The 22,500-nt window shown below is 44.2% G+C and overlaps 1 protein-coding gene and 3 long non-coding RNA genes across 6 annotated transcripts in view; all 4 read left to right on the top strand.

Moving 5' to 3' along the window:
* LOC311279574 (uncharacterized protein) overlaps positions 1-4,615 on the top strand; it is a 6,142-nt gene extending 1,527 nt beyond the window's left edge. The window contains exon 2 of the mRNA XM_084391164.1: positions 1-4,615. This exon is cut by the window's left edge and continues 1,069 nt beyond it. Within this exon, the coding sequence (XP_084247290.1) occupies positions 1-3,122 (3,122 nt within the window). The 3' untranslated portion in view covers positions 3,123-4,615.
* Positions 4,616-8,799: 4,184 nt separating this feature from the next.
* On the top strand, positions 8,800-10,122 carry LOC311280132. 2 transcript variants are annotated; one of them, XR_014625642.1, is made up of 3 exons: positions 8,800-8,954; positions 9,430-9,504; positions 9,755-10,122. It is a non-coding gene; the product is annotated as an uncharacterized lncRNA (long non-coding RNA). The 2 variants fall into 2 exon arrangements; XR_014625643.1 differs by having other exon boundaries at positions 9,602-10,122.
* Positions 10,123-14,671: 4,549 nt separating this feature from the next.
* On the top strand, positions 14,672-15,994 carry LOC311280049. Of its 2 annotated transcripts, none has more exons than XR_014625624.1 (3): positions 14,672-14,826; positions 15,302-15,376; positions 15,627-15,994. It is a non-coding gene; the product is annotated as an uncharacterized lncRNA (long non-coding RNA). The 2 variants fall into 2 exon arrangements; XR_014625625.1 differs by having other exon boundaries at positions 15,474-15,994.
* Positions 15,995-20,543: 4,549 nt separating this feature from the next.
* On the top strand, positions 20,544-21,866 carry LOC311279583. The gene is made up of 3 exons (XR_014625572.1): positions 20,544-20,698; positions 21,174-21,248; positions 21,346-21,866. It is a non-coding gene; the product is annotated as an uncharacterized lncRNA (long non-coding RNA).
* Positions 21,867-22,500: the final 634 nt, after the last annotated feature.

Raw genomic sequence — 22,500 nt, 5'->3', positions numbered from 1 at the left:
TCCAGATTAAAGTTGCCAAAGGCAGCAAGATCATTAAAACCTACGCCTTTCTTGATCCAGGCAGTTCAGCAACGTTCTGCACTGAGAACCTCATGAATCAACTGAATGCCAAAGGACGCAGAACTGAAATTCTTCTGAGAACAATGGGGCAGGAGAGACCTGTTAAGAGTTATGAGCTCACAGGACTAGAAGTAGGTAGTATTGATGGAGGTGGATACATAGATCTGCCTAAAGTATACACTCAACCCAAGATCCCTGTATCAAAAGAGAACCTACTCACTCACCATGATCTTGAAAAATGGCCTTATTTGAAAGAAATCGAACTGAAAAGAATCAACGCTGACATTGAAATCTTGATTGGAATTAATGTTCCAAAAGCTATGGAACCGTGGAGAATAGTGAACAGTCAAGGAAATGGACCATATGCGGTCAAGACTGTGCTAGGGTGGGTGGTTAATGGCCCACTCAATTCTTGTCCCTCTATGGATGAAGTTGGATTAACGTCAGTGATGGCCAATCGCATCTCTATAGAAAATCTTCAGGATCTGCTTATCAGGCAATATAATCATGACTTTCCCGAAAAGGATTATGAGGAGAAAAGAGAAATGTCAGCTGAAGACAAAATATTCATGAATATAGCAACGACTTCAGTGGAACTCAAAAATGGGCATTATCACTTACCTCTACCGCTTCGTGATAAAGATGCAACCTTGCCCAACAACTATGAAGTGACAGCACAACGTACACTTAACCTTGCTAAGAGATTCAAGAAGGATCCTGCTTATGCAAATGAGTATAGTGTGTTCATGGAGGATGTGCTGAGGAAGGGATACGCAGAAAAGGTGCCACAAGAACAACTCCAAAGGAATGATGGTCATATATGGTATATACCACATCATGGGGTGTACCACAAGAAAAAAGGAAAGCTTAGAGTTGTTTTTGATTGTTCATCTTCATACAAAGGCAAAGCTCTTAACTCCGAACTTCTCCAAGGTCCTGACCTGACCAACCCACTTCTTGGTGTGCTGCTTAGATTCAGGAAGGAACGAATTTCAATAATGGCAGATATCGAAGCAATGTACTATCAGGTACGAGTTCAAAATCATCATCGTGACTTTCTTCGATTCCTGTGGTGGCCACAAGGGGATGTTAACCAGCCACTGGAAGTTTATAGGATGAATGTTCATCTCTTTGGTGCAGTATCATCTCCCAGCATTGCCAATTTTGCCTTAAAGCAAACAGGAATTGATAATTCTGAACGATACAGCTCACAAGTCATTGACACAATTAATCATAGTTTCTACGTCGATGATTGTCTCAAATCTGTGGCTTCTGTGGAAGAAGCAATCAAGCTCACTAAAGACCTCAGGGAAGTATGCACCCTAGGAGGATTTACTTTGAGTAAATGGGTAAGCAACAGTTTTGAAGTCCTTGAGACTATTCCAGAAAGTTGCAGAGCCCCTTTTGTGAAACAACTGGACTTGGACAGAGAAAAACCTCCTCTTGAGAGGGCACTCGGAATCCAGTGGAACATCCAAAAGGATGTCTTTACTTTCCGGGTAGCAGTTATAAATAGAGCTCCTACAAGGCGAACAATCCTTTCTGTAGTCAATTCTATCTATGACCCACTAGGTTTCCTTTCCCCGTTTGTTCTCAAGGCTAAGCAAATCCTGCAAAGGCTCTGCCATGAGAAATATGGGTGGGATGAAATAATCTCAGATGAAATGATGAGACCATGGCAAAGATGGCTTACAGAGTTAGACCAGCTGAGCAGATTTGAAGTGGACAGGTGCATGAAGCCTGAAAATTTTGGTGTTGTAAAGACAGCCGAATTACATCACTTCTGTGACGCGAGTGAGCTTGGATATGGGACGGTGAGTTACCTCAAACTTACTAACAGTATCAAAAATGTTCACGTTACCTTTGTACTGGGAAAAGCCAGAGTAGTCCCACTGAAACGGATGACCGTTCCTAGACTTGAGCTTGCAGCTGCGACCCTGGCTGTGAAGGTGGACAGAATGTTGCAAAAGGAACTTCACATGGAACTGGATGATTCTACTTTCTGGACAGACAGTACGGTAGTACTGAAGTACATCCATAATCAAACAAAACGATTTCATACTTATGTTGCCAACAGAGTTGCAGTGATACATAACCTCTCGCAAGTACATCAGTGGAGGCATGTATGTTCTGGAGACAACCCGGCAGATGACAGCTCACGTGGTCTACAGATAGAAGCCCTCCTAAATTCCACCAGATGGCTGAACGGTCCTCACTTCCTGTCAAAGGAGAAATCTGAATGGCCTGAGGTACCAGAAGATCTCTGTTACATCTCACCAAATGATACGGAAGTAAAAAGGGAGATCTCTGTGAATTGCTTGAACCTGCAGAACAATGCAACTACCAGAATAATTGAATATTATTCTTCATGGAGGAAACTATTAAGAGCTATTGCATGGTGGCTAAGGCTCAAAAGACTCTTGATGCTTCGAAATCAGAAAGATAAAGGTATTATTATAGATTCCAAGTGGAAAGTTGAGCGACAAGGATTAACTCCAGAGGATCTGGACGAAGCTGAGAAGTCCATCATTAGCTATGAACAACAGCGCTACTTTGACTCTGAGATTACACTCTTGAAAGAAGACAAACCCATCAAATCAAATAGCTCCATATACAAACTGGATCCAATCATTGATGAGGGCATTTTGAGGATTGGAGGAAGGCTAAGCAAAGCAGCCATGCCAGTGAGTCTAAAGAACCCAATTATCCTTCCCAAAGACTCGCACATATCCAAACTGATCCTGCGTGATATTCATCAAAAGGTTGGACACTCAGGAAGAAATCACATGCTCTCAAGATTGAGTCAGAGGTTCTGGCTACCATCCGCCAATTCCTCTGCGAGAAAGATAATAAAAGCTTGTGTCTTTTGCAGACGAATGCAGGCTAAAATTGGAGAACAAAAAATGGCTGACCTACCTGAGGAACGTGTCGCTCCTGACCTACCACCTTTCTCACATGTAGGTATTGACTACTTTGGACCTATAGAAGTCAAGAGGTCGCTCTCATGTGAAGAGATGGGGAGTGATATTTACCTGCATGGTGAGCCGAGCCATTCATCTTGAAGTAGCCAGCACACTTGACACAAACTCTTGTATCAATGCTATTCGACGGTTTTTATGTCGGAGAGGACCAATACTGACCATCAGGTCTGATCGTGGCACCAATTTTGTGTGTGCACAGAAGGAATTAGAAGCCACTTGAACCCCTAACACCAAATCACCTTCTGCAGTTGAAATCCAAACCTCTCTTGCCACCTGGACTCTTCAATAAGGATGACTTGTATGCTAGAAAGCGATGGAAACAGGTCCAATACCTTGCAGACCTTTTCTGGCAACGATGGACCACTGAATATCTTTCATTGATGCAGCAACGGCAAAAATGGGTCAATACCAAGAGAAACTTCAAGGTAAATGACATAGTAGTCATAGTAGACCAAACAGCACCAAGGAACTCGTGGCCCCTTGGTCGTGTGATGAAGACCCTGCCAGGGCCTAAGGGTCTTGTCCGCAGTGTCATACTGAAGACTAGATCTGCTGTTCTACAAAGACCCATCACCAAACTCTGCTTGCTCCTGGAAGCTGAAGAATCAGCTTAAGAGTCTGACAATGCAATGTCAGCATTCTATAGTCTGTTCAATATGCACGCTTTCACATATCCTGACAAACCTGTACATAGCCATGCGTGCTCACACACACCAGTTCATATCTTTACATACATGGACTTTTCAATTTCGCACCACATATACACTCAAAAATGTGCACATACATGGACTTCTCATATTTCGCACCACATTTACACCCCTTGGACTCTTCATCTCCTTCCCTATGGATTGTGCATTAAATGCATGTATGGCATAGACTGTGGGGGGGTTTCATGAGGATGATATAAAAAAGAGAGAAGGAAGTTAAATATGACAATGTATTGACATTGATAAATGGAATGCAATATAATTGTTTTGATAAATGCAATATGAATTGACATTTGATTTGGTATTTCGAAAATATGGCAAGACTTGTATTAGATGTGTGTTTTGGCTCCGTTCAAATTATTATGCTTAGTAATTGTTCTGCTTTTGGCATTAACAATTAGGGGCCAGGATGTAGGAGCCATATTTAGAATTTTTGTGCACTACTAAAATTGAGATTATTCAAAATTGTTTAATTCACTCATTTTATATTTTTCTTTTATGTTAAATTTTTGGACTAACCTGTTCACGTGAATGGACTTGCTCCTCCTCCTTGACACGTCATTACGGCGCGAATGTGCAGGTCTTAAATGTGGATTACAATTGTTTGGTAGACAGGTTAGAGGGTTGAGAGCAACAGTTTTCTTTAATCGCATGCTATGGTATTGATGCTCACAGCAATATTTGTTTTGTTTGTAAAGTTTAATTTAATATTTTTGCTTGAAAGTAAACCGGAGATTGTAATCAATAAATCGCGGCTTTGTTATGACTGCATCTCCGTGCGTGCTTTGTGGACATGTGAATCGGGAGAGACTCCTCTGCTAACCTCAACGGGCTAAAGAAAGTTGGAAAAGGATTAGCCCTTACACACACACACACACACACACACACACACAAGCTAAATCTCACACTCAGAGGCTGCATCTCTCTCTCTCACACACACACACACACACACACACACACACAGGCTAAATCTCACACTCAGAGGCTGCATCTCTCTCTCTCTCTCACACACACACACACACACACACACACACACACACACACACACACACACACAGGCTAAATCTCACACTCAGAGGCTGCATCTCTCTCTCTCTCACACAGACACACACACACACACACACACACACATAAAGAGGGTTTGCTGCAGATCTGATGGGCCACTGGAGATCGTCATCAATAAAACACTGCAGGATCAGCAGAGACGAACTCGACACCGAAGCCTCAGCATCTCTTCATCCCAACGCTTCACATGAGGAGAAATGCACACACTCCGCGCAGTGAATACACACTTTCTGGCCCTGCATTAACATCTGCACACACTCCCACTGACACACACCTCAACGACAGCTCAAAGCTTCAATCCTGCAACACTCACTGATACTCAGCATCACTGTAACTCAGAGAGCAGTTCTGCTCATGTCTAACACAGCAGGCCAGAAATCTGAATATGATCTCATGATTGATTTATATACATGGACAGATATTTAGTCTATCTTTGCTCCGCTAGTGAAAATAGTTCTACATGAAGCTAAAACAGGATCAGCCGTGTGACTCCGAACAACGCAAACACTGTCAGTCTGTCCGGCGATGCAGAAACACTCAAATAACCGGGAAATAACGGATGAATAAATGTCTGATATGTTCAGATGTTGATTCAGGATATTACCACCTTATTCATGTTCATCTTGACAACATTCAGTGTGAAAGTCTGGATGTGCGATCATGCCTCTCACATATCACTTTACAGCCCTGAAGAAATAGCACAGCACTTGTCATCACACACACTCACTCACACACACACACACACACACACACACACACACACACACACACACACACAAGCTAAATCTCACACTCAGATGCTGCATCTCTCTCTCACACACTCACACACACTCTGTAACATACCATCTTAAACTTCAAAAGACAGAACGAAATCATTTAAAAAAGCACTAGTAACAGAGAATTCAACCTAGAACTGTTACAACTCACACTCACTCACTCACACACACACACACACACACACACACTCACTCACTCACTCACTCACACACACTCACACTCACTCACTCACTCACTCACACACACACACACTCTCTCTCTCTCACACACACACACACACACACACTGGCTAAAGCTCCTCAGAGACCCTGTTCGACGTGTTACACACTGGCTAAAGCACCTCAGAGACCCTGTTCGGTGTGTTACACACTGGCTAAAGCACCTCAGAGACCCTGTTCGGTGTGTTACACACTGGCTAAACCACCTCAGAGACCCTGTTCGAAGTGTTACACACTGGCTAAAGCCCCTCAGAGACCCTGTTCGACGTGTTACACACTGGCTAAAGCACCTCAGAGACCCTGTTCGGTGTGTTACACACTGGCTAAACCACCTCAGAGACCCTGTTCGACGTGTTACACACTGGCTAAAGCACCTCAGAGACCCTGTTCGGTGTGTTACACACTGGCTAAACCACCTCAGAGACCCTGTTCGGTGTGTTACACACTGGCTAAAGCACCTCAGAGACCCTGTTCGACGTGTTACACACTGGCTAAAGCACCTCAGAGACCCTGTTCGATGTGTTACACACTGGCTAAAGCCCCTCAGAGACCCTGTTCGACGTGTTACACACTGGCTAAAGCCCCTCAGAGACCCTGTTCGACGTGTTACACACTGGCTAAAGCACCTCAGAGACCCTGTTCGACGTGTTACACACTGGCTAAAGCCCCTCAGAGACCCTGTTCGACGTGTTACACACTGGCTAAAGCCCCTCAGAGACCCTGTTCGACGTGTTACACACTGGCTAAAGCCCCTCAGAGACCCTGTTCGACGTGTTACACACTGGCTAAAGCCCCTCAGAGACCCTGTTCGATGTGTTACACACTGGCTAAAGCACCTCAGAGACCCTGTTCGGTGTGTTACACACTGGCTAAAGCACCTCAGAGACCCTGTTCGACGTGTTACACACTGGCTAAAGCACCTCAGACCCTGTTCGACGTGTTACACACTGGCTAAAGCCCCTCAGAGACCCTGTTCGACGTGTTACACACTGGCTAAAGCACCTCAGAGACCCTGTTCGGTGTGTTACACACTGGCTAAAGCCCCTCAGAGACCCTGTTCGGTGTGTTACACACTGGCTAAAGCACCTCAGAGACCCTGTTCGATGTGTTACACACTGGCTAAAGCACCTCAGAGACCCTGTTCGGTGTGTTACACACTGGCTAAAGCACCTCAGAGACCCTGTTCGATGTGTTACACACTGGCTAAAGCACCTCATAGACCCTGTTCGGTGTGTTACACACTGGCTAAAGCACCTCAGAGACCCTGTTCGATGTGTTACACACTGGCTAAACCACCTCAGAGACCCTGTTCGATGTGTTACACACTGGCTAAAGCACCTCAGAGACCCTGTTCGATGTGTTACACACTGGCTAAAGCACCTCAGAGACCCTGTTCGGTGTGTTACACACTGGCTAAAGCACCTCAGAGACCCTGTTCGATGTGTTACACACTGGCTAAAGCACCTCAGAGACCCTGTTCGATGTGTTACACACTGGCTAAACCACCTCAGAGACCCTGTTCGACGTGTTACACACTGGCTAAAGCACCTCAGAGACCCTGTTCGGTGTGTTACACACTGGCTAAAACCCCTCAGAGACCCTGTTCGGTGTGTTACACACTGGCTAAAGCCCCTCAGAGACCCTGTTCGACGTGTTACACACTGGCTAAAGCCCCTCAGAGACCCTGTTCGGCGTGTTACACACTGGCTAAAGCCCCTCAGAGACCCTGTTCGGTGTGTTACACACTGGCTAAAGCCCCTCAGAGACCCTGTTCGGTGTGTTACACACTGGCTAAAGCCCCTCAGAGACCCTGTTCGACGTGTTACACACTGGCTAAAGCACCTCAGAGACCCTGTTCGATGTGTTACACACTGGCTAAAGCACCTCAGAGACCCTGTTCGGTGTGTTACACACTGGCTAAACCACCTCAGAGACCCTGTTCGGCGTGTTACACACTGGCTAAAGCCCCTCAGAGACCCTGTTCGATGTGTTACACACTGGCTAAAGCACCTCAGAGACCCTGTTCGGTGTGTTACACACTGGCTAAAGCACCTCAGAGACCCTGTTCGATGTGTTACACACTGGCTAAAGCACCTCAGAGACCCTGTTCGGTGTGTTACACACTGGCTAAAGCACCTCAGAGACCCTGTTCGGTGTGTTACACACTGGCTAAACCACCTCAGAGACCCTGTTCGACGTGTTACACACTGGCTAAAGCCCCTCAGAGACCCTGTTCGACGTGTTACACACTGGCTAAAGCACCTCAGAGACCCTGTTCGACGTGTTACACACTGGCTAAAGCCCCTCAGAGACCCTGTTCGACGTGTTACACACTGGCTAAAGCACCTCAGAGACCCTGTTCGGTGTGTTACACACTGGCTAAAGCACCTCAGAGACCCTGTTCGGTGTGTTACACACTGGCTAAACCACCTCAGAGACCCTGTTCGACGTGTTACACACTGGCTAAAGCACCTCAGAGACCCTGTTCGATGTGTTACACACTGGCTAAAGCACCTCAGAGACCCTGTTCGGTGTGTTACACACTGGCTAAAGCACCTCAGAGACCCTGTTCGATGTGTTACACACTGGCTAAAGCACCTCAGAGACCCTGTTCGGTGTGTTACACACTGGCTAAAGCACCTCAGAGACCCTGTTCGGTGTGTTACACACTGGCTAAAGCACCTCAGAGACCCTGTTCGGTGTGTTACACACTGGCTAAAGCCCCTCAGAGACCCTGTTCGACGTTTTACACACTGGCTGCGTCCGAAACCGCATACTTCCCTACTATATAGTATGGAAAAAGCAGTAGGCGAGCGAATAAGTATGTCCGAATCCTTAGTATCCATAAAAGAGTAGGCGAGAATTACCAGAGTGACGTACTAATTATCGCGAGATTCGGGCGTACATATACTTATAGTGCGTCCGATTATTCCTACTTTCCTACTATATAGTAGGGGAAAACAGTACGTGAACGGAGTAGTATGTCCGAAACCTCAGTAGGAGGCGAGAAGTTCCCGGATGGCTTACTGCTTCAACCCAGATTTTGAAGAGCTCGAAGATGAATACTTTTCTATCCCAGGAGGCCACGCGAGAGGATACGTCATTATCAAACATCGCAGAGATCAGCGACGCGGGTGCTTTCAAATGTGAGTAAACACGGGTCCTTGTGTTAAAATTGCAAGTGTTGAACTACTGTAGAGTAAACTGTTGAATTGTTGAAGGTGTAAAGACGTTACACAGTGTAGTATAGTTGTGATTTTGCTGTAAAAACACGTTTTATTATGTATAACGTTAGCTAACAGGCGAGCTCCAGTAAGGACACGTAAGTTACGTCTCTAAAGTGGATTTACATAAACCATATACATCCTAAAGACGCTTATTTTAAATGTCTATTTACTTCTGACAGGAAAATCTTCAGTAAGTATTGCAGAAGAGCACATCACAACATGAAATAGACATCTGAGTGATGAATGTGTGCTATTATGTAGAACAAATCTATAAAGTAACTAAACATAAGTTATCTATTTTATTTGATAAATTGAGGAACATTTATGTTGGATAAAAAGTTAAAACAAGCTCATAAATCACAGAGGTAATGTGAATCTTGTCTGGATGTTACAGGGTCAGATGAACAGATGTGTGTTTATCCGGTGGAGAGTGGCTCATGAAGCTGAATGCTGCCATCAAAGGCTTTGAGTGAGTATACCACAGAAATTAATAACAATAACTAATTATTGTAATTTCAAACAGAGCTATTACAGCACTTTTCTGATTCTTGATTTCTGTGCATTAGCTGCACAGCTTTTGTGGTGGAGCAGGACCTGCAAGGGAAGATGATGGCGGCGTTTGTGAAAAAAAGTGGTTTTGTCTTCTAAATAATACTGAAATCATATGACATTGTGTGGTTAAAATGACTGCTTTTGTGTTATGTTTGTGCATTTTGTAGAATCTGAAATGTCAGCAGGCTGGTGTGAGTGCTGAGGATGAGGAGCCCAGAGCTGAATCCTGGAGATGGTGCCATGAGTCCCTCCATCACTCCACCTGCCCTTATTGCCTCAGATTGTGAAGCACAACACATCACGCAACAACCTCAGCGCCTTCAGCCTACATACATGATTGTAGTTTGAATAAAGCTTTGTTTCATGTGTTGACTTGTATATGCATTTGTTTATTGTGTGATGGTGACTTTCATTCATTCTTTTACTAATTTATTAATATTTCTCATTGTTGTCAGTAAATACAATATAATTATTTAATTAATGCTTTATTTAATTGTTTGAATGCAAATGTAGATATGTTCACTATATACTTTTTACTACTATTTTCAGTAAAAAGTAATATAATTAAATATTGGTCAGCATTTATCGTTGTTATTATTGTATGTTTTGGGGTGGGATATCAATGCAATTCATTCTGGGGTAATATTAATTTTTAATATTAATGATACTTAAATTTTTTTGAGTATAAAATCAACAGTTTTCTCCAAAGGCAAATCTTTGCACAGCTGCCCTTTGTGCAGACATTACAAACGCTGAGGAAATCCGTTCTAGGTAGGGCTGTTGAGTTACTGATGTTATGAGGTGTGTGTATATATATATATATGATGGGTTTGCATACATAATATGAGATTTTTTTACATATTTTTTACCTAGTACAAGGTTGAATATTTTAATATATTTTTTCTTAAATAATTCATTATAATACATTTAAAAATGCATTTAAATATATATATATATATATTTATAGGCCTGAGGGATGAAACGAGAGTTAAATTCAACAAGAAAAAGAGGAAAACATAAAGCAGTTAGCCAATTTTGCTTGTGGATAAAAATGTTTGGATATAAAATAAAGAAATTAACAACATTCAAGAGATGACCATTTTGGGATTTCGTAATAAAAATAAATAATATTGTAAGGATAAAACGATGGGTCACATTAGTAGGGTTACTTTAACTTTAATCAACCCTAAATGTATTCACAAAATAAATGGGCAGCAGTTTCTTCAAAATGAGCAAGTTTAATCAATATCAATATTTACAGATAGATGAATTAAACGTGTCGTTCAAATATTTTAAGTTGTTGCGCGTGTGATAATGCGTCGTAGGTCACATGATAACGTCAACATGGCAGATGTCCGGTTCGCATTCATACTCAACGAGATTTGGCTATAAAGTACCTACTCTTTTTGCGCTCGTTAAGTAAGTACTCATTGAAAATAAGTACCTACTCATTGAGTACGCGGTTTCGGACGCAGCCACTGGCTAAAGCCCCTCAGAGACCCTGTTCGATGTGTTACACACTGGCTAAAGCACCTCAGAGACCCTGTTCGACGTGTTACACACTGGCGAAAGCACCTCAGAGACCCTGTTCGACGTGTTACACACTGGCGTTTGACTAAAGCACCTCAGAGACCCTGTTCGATGTGTTACACACTGGCTAAAGCACCTCAGAGACCCTGTTCGACGTGTTACACACTGGCGTTTGACTAAAGCACCTCAGAGACCCTGTTCGATGTGTTACACACTGGCTAAAGCCCCTCAGAGACCCTGTTCGATGTGTTACACACTGGCTAAAGCCCCTCAGAGACCCTGTTTGACGTGTTACACACTGGCTAAAGCCCCTCAGAGACCCTGTTTGATGTGTTACACACTGGCTAAAGCACCTCAGAGACCCTGTTCGACGTGTTACACACTGGCTAAAGCACCTCAGAGACCCTGTTCGATGTGTTACACACTGGCTAAAGCCCTCAGAGACCCTGTTCGACGTGTTACACACTGGCTAAAGCACCTCAGAGACCCTGTTCGATGTGTTACACACTGGCTAAAGCACCTCAGAGACCCTGTTCGATGTGTTACACACTGGCTAAAGCCCCTCAGAGACCCTGTTTGACGTGTTACACACTGGCTAAAGCCCCTCAGAGACCCTGTTTGATGTGTTACACACTGGCTAAAGCACCTCAGAGACCCTGTTCGACGTGTTACACACTGGCTAAAGCACCTCAGAGACCCTGTTCGATGTGTTACACACTGGCTAAAGCCCTCAGAGACCCTGTTCGACGTGTTACACACTGGCTAAAGCACCTCAGAGACCCTGTTCGGTGTGTTACACACTGGCTAAAGCACCTCAGAGACCCTGTTCGATGTGTTACACACTGGCTAAAGCCCCTCAGAGACCCTGTTCGACGTGTTACACACTGGCTAAAGCCCTCAGAGACCCTGTTCGACGTGTTACACACTGGCTAAAGCCCTCAGAGACCCTGTTCGATGTGTTACACACTGGCTAAAGCACCTCAGAGACCCTGTTCGATGTGTTACACACTGGCTAAAGCCCCTCAGAGACCCTGTTTGACGTGTTACACACTGGCTAAAGCCCCTCAGAGACCCTGTTTGATGTGTTACACACTGGCTAAAGCACCTCAGAGACCCTGTTCGACGTGTTACACACTGGCTAAAGCACCTCAGAGACCCTGTTCGATGTGTTACACACTGGCTAAAGCCCTCAGAGACCCTGTTCGACGTGTTACACACTGGCTAAAGCACCTCAGAGACCCTGTTCGGTGTGTTACACACTGGCTAAAGCACCTCAGAGACCCTGTTCGATGTGTTACACACTGGCTAAAGCCCCTCAGAGACCCTGTTCGACGTGTTACACACTGGCTAAAGCACCTCAGAGACCCTGTTCGACGTGTTACACACTGGCTAAAGCCCCTCAGAGACCCTGTTCGATGTGTTACACATTGGCTAAAGCACCTCAGAGACCCTGTTCGACGTGTTACACACTGGCTAAAGCACCTCAGAGACCCTGTTCGACGTGTTACACACTGGCTAAAGCCCCTCAGAGACCCTGTTCGACGTGTTACACACTGGCTAAAGCACCTCAGAGACCCTGTTCGACGTGTTACACACTGGCTAAAGCACCTCAGAGACCCTGTTCGGTGTGTTACACACTGGCTAAAGCCCCTCAGAGACCCTGTTCGGTGTGTTACACACTGGCTAAAGCACCTCAGAGACCCTGTTCGACGTGTTACACACTGGCTAAAGCACCTCAGAGACCCTGTTCGACGTGTTACACACTGGCTAAAGCCCCTCAGAGACCCTGTTCGATGTGTTACACACTGGCTAAAGCACCTCAGAGACCCTGTTCGACGTGTTACACACTGGCTAAAGCACCTCAGAGACCCTGTTCGATGTGTTACACACTGGCTAAAGCCCTCAGAGACCCTGTTCGACGTGTTACACACTGGCTAAAGCACCTCAGAGACCCTGTTCGATGTGTTACACACTGGCTAAAGCCCCTCAGAGACCCTGTTCGGTGTGTTACACACTGGCTAAAGCACCTCAGAGACCCTGTTCGACGTGTTACACACTGGCTAAAGCACCTCAGAGACCCTGTTCGGTGTGTTACACACTGGCTAAAGCCCCTCAGAGACCCTGTTCGGTGTGTTACACACTGGCTAAAGCACCTCAGAGACCCTGTTCGACGTGTTACACACTGGCTAAAGCACCTCAGAGACCCTGTTCGACGTGTTACACACTGGCTAAAGCCCCTCAGAGACCCTGTTCGATGTGTTACACACTGGCTAAACCACCTCAGAGACCCTGTTCGACGTGTTACACACTGGCTAAAGCACTTCAGAGACCCTGTTCGGTGTGTTACACACTGGCTAAAGCCCCTCAGAGACCCTGTTCGACGTGTTACACACTGGCTAAAGCACCTCAGAGACCCTGTTCGATGTGTTACACACTGGCTAAAGCACCTCAGAGACCCTGTTCGGTGTGTTACACACTGGCTAAACCACCTCAGAGACCCTGTTCGGCGTGTTACACACTGGCTAAAGCCCCTCAGAGACCCTGTTCGATGTGTTACACACTGGCTAAAGCACCTCAGAGACCCTGTTCGGTGTGTTACACACTGGCTAAAGCACCTCAGAGACCCTGTTCGATGTGTTACACACTGGCTAAAGCACCTCAGAGACCCTGTTCGGTGTGTTACACACTGGCTAAAGCACCTCAGAGACCCTGTTCGGTGTGTTACACACTGGCTAAACCACCTCAGAGACCCTGTTCGACGTGTTACACACTGGCTAAAGCCCCTCAGAGACCCTGTTCGACGTGTTACACACTGGCTAAAGCACCTCAGAGACCCTGTTCGACGTGTTACACACTGGCTAAAGCCCCTCAGAGACCCTGTTCGACGTGTTACACACTGGCTAAAGCACCTCAGAGACCCTGTTCGGTGTGTTACACACTGGCTAAAGCACCTCAGAGACCCTGTTCGGTGTGTTACACACTGGCTAAACCACCTCAGAGACCCTGTTCGACGTGTTACACACTGGCTAAAGCACCTCAGAGACCCTGTTCGATGTGTTACACACTGGCTAAAGCACCTCAGAGACCCTGTTCGGTGTGTTACACACTGGCTAAAGCACCTCAGAGACCCTGTTCGATGTGTTACACACTGGCTAAAGCACCTCAGAGACCCTGTTCGGTGTGTTACACACTGGCTAAAGCACCTCAGAGACCCTGTTCGGTGTGTTACACACTGGCTAAAGCACCTCAGAGACCCTGTTCGGTGTGTTACACACTGGCTAAAGCCCCTCAGAGACCCTGTTCGACGTTTTACACACTGGCTGCGTCCGAAACCGCATACTTCCCTACTATATAGTATGGAAAAAGCAGTAGGCGAGCGAATAAGTATGTCCGAATCCTTAGTATCCATAAAAGAGTAGGCGAGAATTACCAGAGTGACGTACTAATTATCGCGAGATTCGGGCGTACATATACTTATAGTGCGTCCGATTATTCCTACTTTCCTACTATATAGTAGGGGAAAACAGTACGTGAACGGAGTAGTATGTCCGAAACCTCAGTAGGAGGCGAGAAGTTCCCGGATGGCTTACTGCTTCAACCCAGATTTTGAAGAGCTCGAAGATGAATACTTTTCTATCCCAGGAGGCCACGCGAGAGGATACGTCATTATCAAACATCGCAGAGATCAGCGACGCGGGTGCTTTCAAATGTGAGTAAACACGGGTCCTTGTGTTAAAATTGCAAGTGTTGAACTACTGTAGAGTAAACTGTTGAATTGTTGAAGGTGTAAAGACGTTACACAGTGTAGTATAGTTGTGATTTTGCTGTAAAAACACGTTTTATTATGTATAACGTTAGCTAACAGGCGAGCTCCAGTAAGGACACGTAAGTTACGTCTCTAAAGTGGATTTACATAAACCATATACATCCTAAAGACGCTTATTTTAAATGTCTATTTACTTCTGACAGGAAAATCTTCAGTAAGTATTGCAGAAGAGCACATCACAACATGAAATAGACATCTGAGTGATGAATGTGTGCTATTATGTAGAACAAATCTATAAAGTAACTAAACATAAGTTATCTATTTTATTTGATAAATTGAGGAACATTTATGTTGGATAAAAAGTTAAAACAAGCTCATAAATCACAGAGGTAATGTGAATCTTGTCTGGATGTTACAGGGTCAGATGAACAGATGTGTGTTTATCCGGTGGAGAGTGGCTCATGAAGCTGAATGCTGCCATCAAAGGCTTTGAGTGAGTATACCACAGAAATTAATAACAATAACTAATTATTGTAATTTCAAACAGAGCTATTACAGCACTTTTCTGATTCTTGATTTCTGTGCATTAGCTGCACAGCTTTTGTGGTGGAGCAGGACCTGCAAGGGAAGATGATGGCGGCGTTTGTGAAAAAAAGTGGTTTTGTCTTCTAAATAATACTGAAATCATATGACATTGTGTGGTTAAAATGACTGCTTTTGTGTTATGTTTGTGCATTTTGTAGAATCTGAAATGTCAGCAGGCTGGTGTGAGTGCTGAGGATGAGGAGCCCAGAGCTGAATCCTGGAGATGGTGCCATGAGTCCCTCCATCACTCCACCTGCCCTTATTGCCTCAGATTGTGAAGCACAACACATCACGCAACAACCTCAGCGCCTTCAGCCTACATACATGATTGTAGTTTGAATAAAGCTTTGTTTCATGTGTTGACTTGTATATGCATTTGTTTATTGTGTGATGGTGACTTTCATTCATTCTTTTACTAATTTATTAATATTTCTCATTGTTGTCAGTAAATACAATATAATTATTTAATTAATGCTTTATTTAATTGTTTGAATGCAAATGTAGATATGTTCACTATATACTTTTTACTACTATTTTCAGTAAAAAGTAATATAATTAAATATTGGTCAGCATTTATCGTTGTTATTATTGTATGTTTTGGGGTGGGATATCAATGCAATTCATTCTGGGGTAATATTAATTTTTAATATTAATGATACTTAAATTTTTTTGAGTATAAAATCAACAGTTTTCTCCAAAGGCAAATCTTTGCACAGCTGCCCTTTGTGCAGACATTACAAACGCTGAGGAAATCCGTTCTAGGTAGGGCTGTTGAGTTACTGATGTTATGAGGTGTGTGTATATATATATATATGATGGGTTTGCATACATAATATGAGATTTTTTTACATATTTTTTACCTAGTACAAGGTTGAATATTTTAATATATTTTTTCTTAAATAATTCATTATAATACATTTAAAAATGCATTTAAATATATATATATATATATTTATAGGCCTGAGGGATGAAACGAGAGTTAAATTCAACAAGAAAAAGAGGAAAACATAAAGCAGTTAGCCAATTTTGCTTGTGGATAAAAATGTTTGGATATAAAATAAAGAAATTAACAACATTCAAGAGATGACCATTTTGGGATTTCGTAATAAAAATAAATAATATTGTAAGGATAAAACGATGGGTCACATTAGTAGGGTTACTTTAACTTTAATCAACCCTAAATGTATTCACAAAATAAATGGGCAGCAGTTTCTTCAAAATGAGCAAGTTTAATCAATATCAATATTTACAGATAGATGAATTAAACGTGTCGTTCAAATATTTTAAGTTGTTGCGCGTGTGATAATGCGTCGTAGGTCACATGATAACGTCAACATGGCAGATGTCCGGTTCGCATTCATACTCAACGAGATTTGGCTATAAAGTACCTACTCTTTTTGCGCTCGTTAAGTAAGTACTCATTGAAAATAAGTACCTACTCATTGAGTACGCGGTTTCGGACGCAGCCACTGGCTAAAGCCCCTCAGAGACCCTGTTCGATGTGTTACACACTGGCTAAAGCACCTCAGAGACCCTGTTCGACGTGTTACACACTGGCGAAAGCACCTCAGAGACCCTGTTCGACGTGTTACACACTGGCGTTTGACTAAAGCACCTCAGAGACCCTGTTCGATGTGTTACACACTGGCTAAAGCACCTCAGAGACCCTGTTCGACGTGTTACACACTGGCGTTTGACTAAAGCACCTCAGAGACCCTGTTCGATGTGTTACACACTGGCTAAAGCCCCTCAGAGACCCTGTTCGATGTGTTACACACTGGCTAAAGCCCCTCAGAGACCCTGTTTGACGTGTTACACACTGGCTAAAGCCCCTCAGAGACCCTGTTTGATGTGTTACACACTGGCTAAAGCACCTCAGAGACCCTGTTCGACGTGTTACACACTGGCTAAAGCACCTCAGAGACCCTGTTCGATGTGTTACACACTGGCTAAAGCCCTCAGAGACCCTGTTCGACGTGTTACACACTGGCTAAAGCACCTCAGAGACCCTGTTCGATGTGTTACACACTGGCTAAAGCACCTCAGAGACCCTGTTCGATGTGTTACACACTGGCTAAAGCCCCTCAGAGACCCTGTTTGACGTGTTACACACTGGCTAAAGCCCCTCAGAGACCCTGTTTGATGTGTTACACACTGGCTAAAGCACCTCAGAGACCCTGTTCGACGTGTTACACACTGGCTAAAGCACCTCAGAGACCCTGTTCGATGTGTTACACACTGGCTAAAGCCCTCAGAGACCCTGTTCGACGTGTTACACACTGGCTAAAGCACCTCAGAGACCCTGTTCGGTGTGTTACACACTGGCTAAAGCACCTCAGAGACCCTGTTCGATGTGTTACACACTGGCTAAAGCCCCTCAGAGACCCTGTTCGACGTGTTACACACTGGCTAAAGCCCTCAGAGACCCTGTTCGACGTGTTACACACTGGCTAAAGCCCTCAGAGACCCTGTTCGATGTGTTACACACTGGCTAAAGCACCTCAGAGACCCTGTTCGATGTGTTACACACTGGCTAAAGCCCCTCAGAGACCCTGTTTGACGTGTTACACACTGGCTAAAGCCCCTCAGAGACCCTGTTTGATGTGTTACACACTGGCTAAAGCACCTCAGAGACCCTGTTCGACGTGTTACACACTGGCTAAAGCACCTCAGAGACCCTGTTCGATGTGTTACACACTGGCTAAAGCCCTCAGAGACCCTGTTCGACGTGTTACACACTGGCTAAAGCACCTCAGAGACCCTGTTCGGTGTGTTACACACTGGCTAAAGCACCTCAGAGACCCTGTTCGATGTGTTACACACTGGCTAAAGCCCCTCAGAGACCCTGTTCGACGTGTTACACACTGGCTAAAGCACCTCAGAGACCCTGTTCGACGTGTTACACACTGGCTAAAGCCCCTCAGAGACCCTGTTCGATGTGTTACACATTGGCTAAAGCACCTCAGAGACCCTGTTCGACGTGTTACACACTGGCTAAAGCACCTCAGAGACCCTGTTCGACGTGTTACACACTGGCTAAAGCCCCTCAGAGACCCTGTTCGACGTGTTACACACTGGCTAAAGCACCTCAGAGACCCTGTTCGACGTGTTACACACTGGCTAAAGCACCTCAGAGACCCTGTTCGGTGTGTTACACACTGGCTAAAGCCCCTCAGAGACCCTGTTCGGTGTGTTACACACTGGCTAAAGCACCTCAGAGACCCTGTTCGACGTGTTACACACTGGCTAAAGCACCTCAGAGACCCTGTTCGACGTGTTACACACTGGCTAAAGCCCCTCAGAGACCCTGTTCGATGTGTTACACACTGGCTAAAGCACCTCAGAGACCCTGTTCGACGTGTTACACACTGGCTAAAGCACCTCAGAGACCCTGTTCGATGTGTTACACACTGGCTAAAGCCCTCAGAGACCCTGTTCGACGTGTTACACACTGGCTAAAGCACCTCAGAGACCCTGTTCGATGTGTTACACACTGGCTAAAGCCCCTCAGAGACCCTGTTCGGTGTGTTACACACTGGCTAAAGCACCTCAGAGACCCTGTTCGACGTGTTACACACTGGCTAAAGCACCTCAGAGACCCTGTTCGGTGTGTTACACACTGGCTAAAGCCCCTCAGAGACCCTGTTCGGTGTGTTACACACTGGCTAAAGCACCTCAGAGACCCTGTTCGACGTGTTACACACTGGCTAAAGCACCTCAGAGACCCTGTTCGACGTGTTACACACTGGCTAAAGCCCCTCAGAGACCCTGTTCGATGTGTTACACACTGGCTAAACCACCTCAGAGACCCTGTTCGACGTGTTACACACTGGCTAAAGCACTTCAGAGACCCTGTTCGGTGTGTTACACACTGGCTAAAGCCCCTCAGAGACCCTGTTCGACGTGTTACACACTGGCTAAAGCACCTCAGAGACCCTGTTCGATGTGTTACACACTGGCTAAAGCACCTCAGAGACCCTGTTCGGTGTGTTACACACTGGCTAAACCACCTCAGAGACCCTGTTCGGCGTGTTACACACTGGCTAAAGCCCCTCAGAGACCCTGTTCGATGTGTTACACACTGGCTAAAGCACCTCAGAGACCCTGTTCGGTGTGTTACACACTGGCTAAAGCACCTCAGAGACCCTGTTCGATGTGTTACACACTGGCTAAAGCACCTCAGAGACCCTGTTCGGTGTGTTACACACTGGCTAAAGCACCTCAGAGACCCTGTTCGGTGTGTTACACACTGGCTAAACCACCTCAGAGACCCTGTTCGACGTGTTACACACTGGCTAAAGCCCCTCAGAGACCCTGTTCGACGTGTTACACACTGGCTAAAGCACCTCAGAGACCCTGTTCGACGTGTTACACACTGGCTAAAGCCCCTCAGAGACCCTGTTCGACGTGTTACACACTGGCTAAAGCACCTCAGAGACCCTGTTCGGTGTGTTACACACTGGCTAAAGCACCTCAGAGACCCTGTTCGGTGTGTTACACACTGGCTAAACCACCTCAGAGACCCTGTTCGACGTGTTACACACTGGCTAAAGCACCTCAGAGACCCTGTTCGATGTGTTACACACTGGCTAAAGCACCTCAGAGACCCTGTTCGGTGTGTTACACACTGGCTAAAGCACCTCAGAGACCCTGTTCGATGTGTTACACACTGGCTAAAGCACCTCAGAGACCCTGTTCGGTGTGTTACACACTGGCTAAAGCACCTCAGAGACCCTGTTCGGTGTGTTACACACTGGCTAAAGCACCTCAGAGACCCTGTTCGGTGTGTTACACACTGGCTAAAGCCCCTCAGAGACCCTGTTCGACGTTTTACACACTGGCTGCGTCCGAAACCGCATACTTCCCTACTATATAGTATGGAAAAAGCAGTAGGCGAGCGAATAAGTATGTCCGAATCCTTAGTATCCATAAAAGAGTAGGCGAGAATTACCAGAGTGACGTACTAATTATCGCGAGATTCGGGCGTACATATACTTATAGTGCGTCCGATTATTCCTACTTTCCTACTATATAGTAGGGGAAAACAGTACGTGAACGGAGTAGTATGTCCGAAACCTCAGTAGGAGGCGAGAAGTTCCCGGATGGCTTACTGCTTCAACCCAGATTTTGAAGAGCTCGAAGATGAATACTTTTCTATCCCAGGAGGCCACGCGAGAGGATACGTCATTATCAAACATCGCAGAGATCAGCGACGCGGGTGCTTTCAAATGTGAGTAAACACGGGTCCTTGTGTTAAAATTGCAAGTGTTGAACTACTGTAGAGTAAACTGTTGAATTGTTGAAGGTGTAAAGACGTTACACAGTGTAGTATAGTTGTGATTTTGCTGTAAAAACACGTTTTATTATGTATAACGTTAGCTAACAGGCGAGCTCCAGTAAGGACACGTAAGTTACGTCTCTAAAGTGGATTTACATAAACCATATACATCCTAAAGACGCTTATTTTAAATGTCTATTTACTTCTGACAGGAAAATCTTCAGTAAGTATTGCAGAAGAGCACATCACAACATGAAATAGACATCTGAGTGATGAATGTGTGCTATTATGTAGAACAAATCTATAAAGTAACTAAACATAAGTTATCTATTTTATTTGATAAATTGAGGAACATTTATGTTGGATAAAAAGTTAAAACAAGCTCATAAATCACAGAGGTAATGTGAATCTTGTCTGGATGTTACAGGGTCAGATGAACAGATGTGTGTTTATCCGGTGGAGAGTGGCTCATGAAGCTGAATGCTGCCATCAAAGGCTTTGAGTGAGTATACCACAGAAATTAATAACAATAACTAATTATTGTAATTTCAAACAGAGCTATTACAGCACTTTTCTGATTCTTGATTTCTGTGCATTAGCTGCACAGCTTTTGTGGTGGAGCAGGACCTGCAAGGGAAGATGATGGCGGCGTTTGTGAAAAAAAGTGGTTTTGTCTTCTAAATAATACTGAAATCATATGACATTGTGTGGTTAAAATGACTGCTTTTGTGTTATGTTTGTGCATTTTGTAGAATCTGAAATGTCAGCAGGCTGGTGTGAGCACTGAGGATGAGGAGCCCAGAGCTGAATCCTGGAGATGGTGCCATGAGTCCCTCCATCACTCCACCTGCCCTTATTGCCTCAGATTGTGAAGCACAACACATCACGCAACAACCTCAGCGCCTTCAGCCTACATACATGATTGTAGTTTGAATAAAGCTTTGTTTCATGTGTTGACTTGTATATGCATTTGTTTATTGTGTGATGGTGACTTTCATTCATTCTTTTACTAATTTATTAATATTTCTCATTGTTGTCAGTAAATACAATATAATTATTTAATTAATGCTTTATTTAATTGTTTGAATGCAAATGTAGATATGTTCACTATATACTTTTTACTACTATTTTCAGTAAAAAGTAATATAATTAAATATTGGTCAGCATTTATCGTTGTTATTATTGTATGTTTTGGGGTGGGATATCAATGCAATTCATTCTGGGGTAATATTAATTTTTAATATTAATGATACTTAAATTTTTTTGAGTATAAAATCAACAGTTTTCTCCAAAGGCAAATCTTTGCACAGCTGCCCTTTGTGCAGACATTACAAACGCTGAGGAAATCCGTTCTAGGTAGGGCTGTTGAGTTACTGATGTTATGAGGTGTGTGTATATATATATATATGATGGGTTTGCATACATAATATGAGATTTTTTTACATATTTTTTACCTAGTACAAGGTTGAATATTTTAATATATTTTTTCTTAAATAATTCATTATAATACATTTAAAAATGCATTTAAATATATATATATATATTTATAGGCCTGAGGGATGAAACGAGAGTTAAATTCAACAAGAAAAAGAGGAAAACATAAAGCAGTTAGCCAATTTTGCTTGTGGATAAAAATGTTTGGATATAAAATAAAGAAATTAACAACATTCAAGAGATGACCATTTTGGGATTTCGTAATAAAAATAAATAATATTGTAAGGATAAAACGATGGGTCACATTAGTAGGGTTACTT

This window comes from Rutilus rutilus (assembly GCF_951802725.1).
Source record: "Rutilus rutilus genome assembly, chromosome: 20".
NCBI lineage: Eukaryota > Metazoa > Chordata > Actinopteri > Cypriniformes > Leuciscidae > Rutilus > Rutilus rutilus.
The sequence above is the reverse complement of the archived record's forward strand: the minus strand, read 5'-3'. Positions and strand labels throughout refer to the sequence as shown.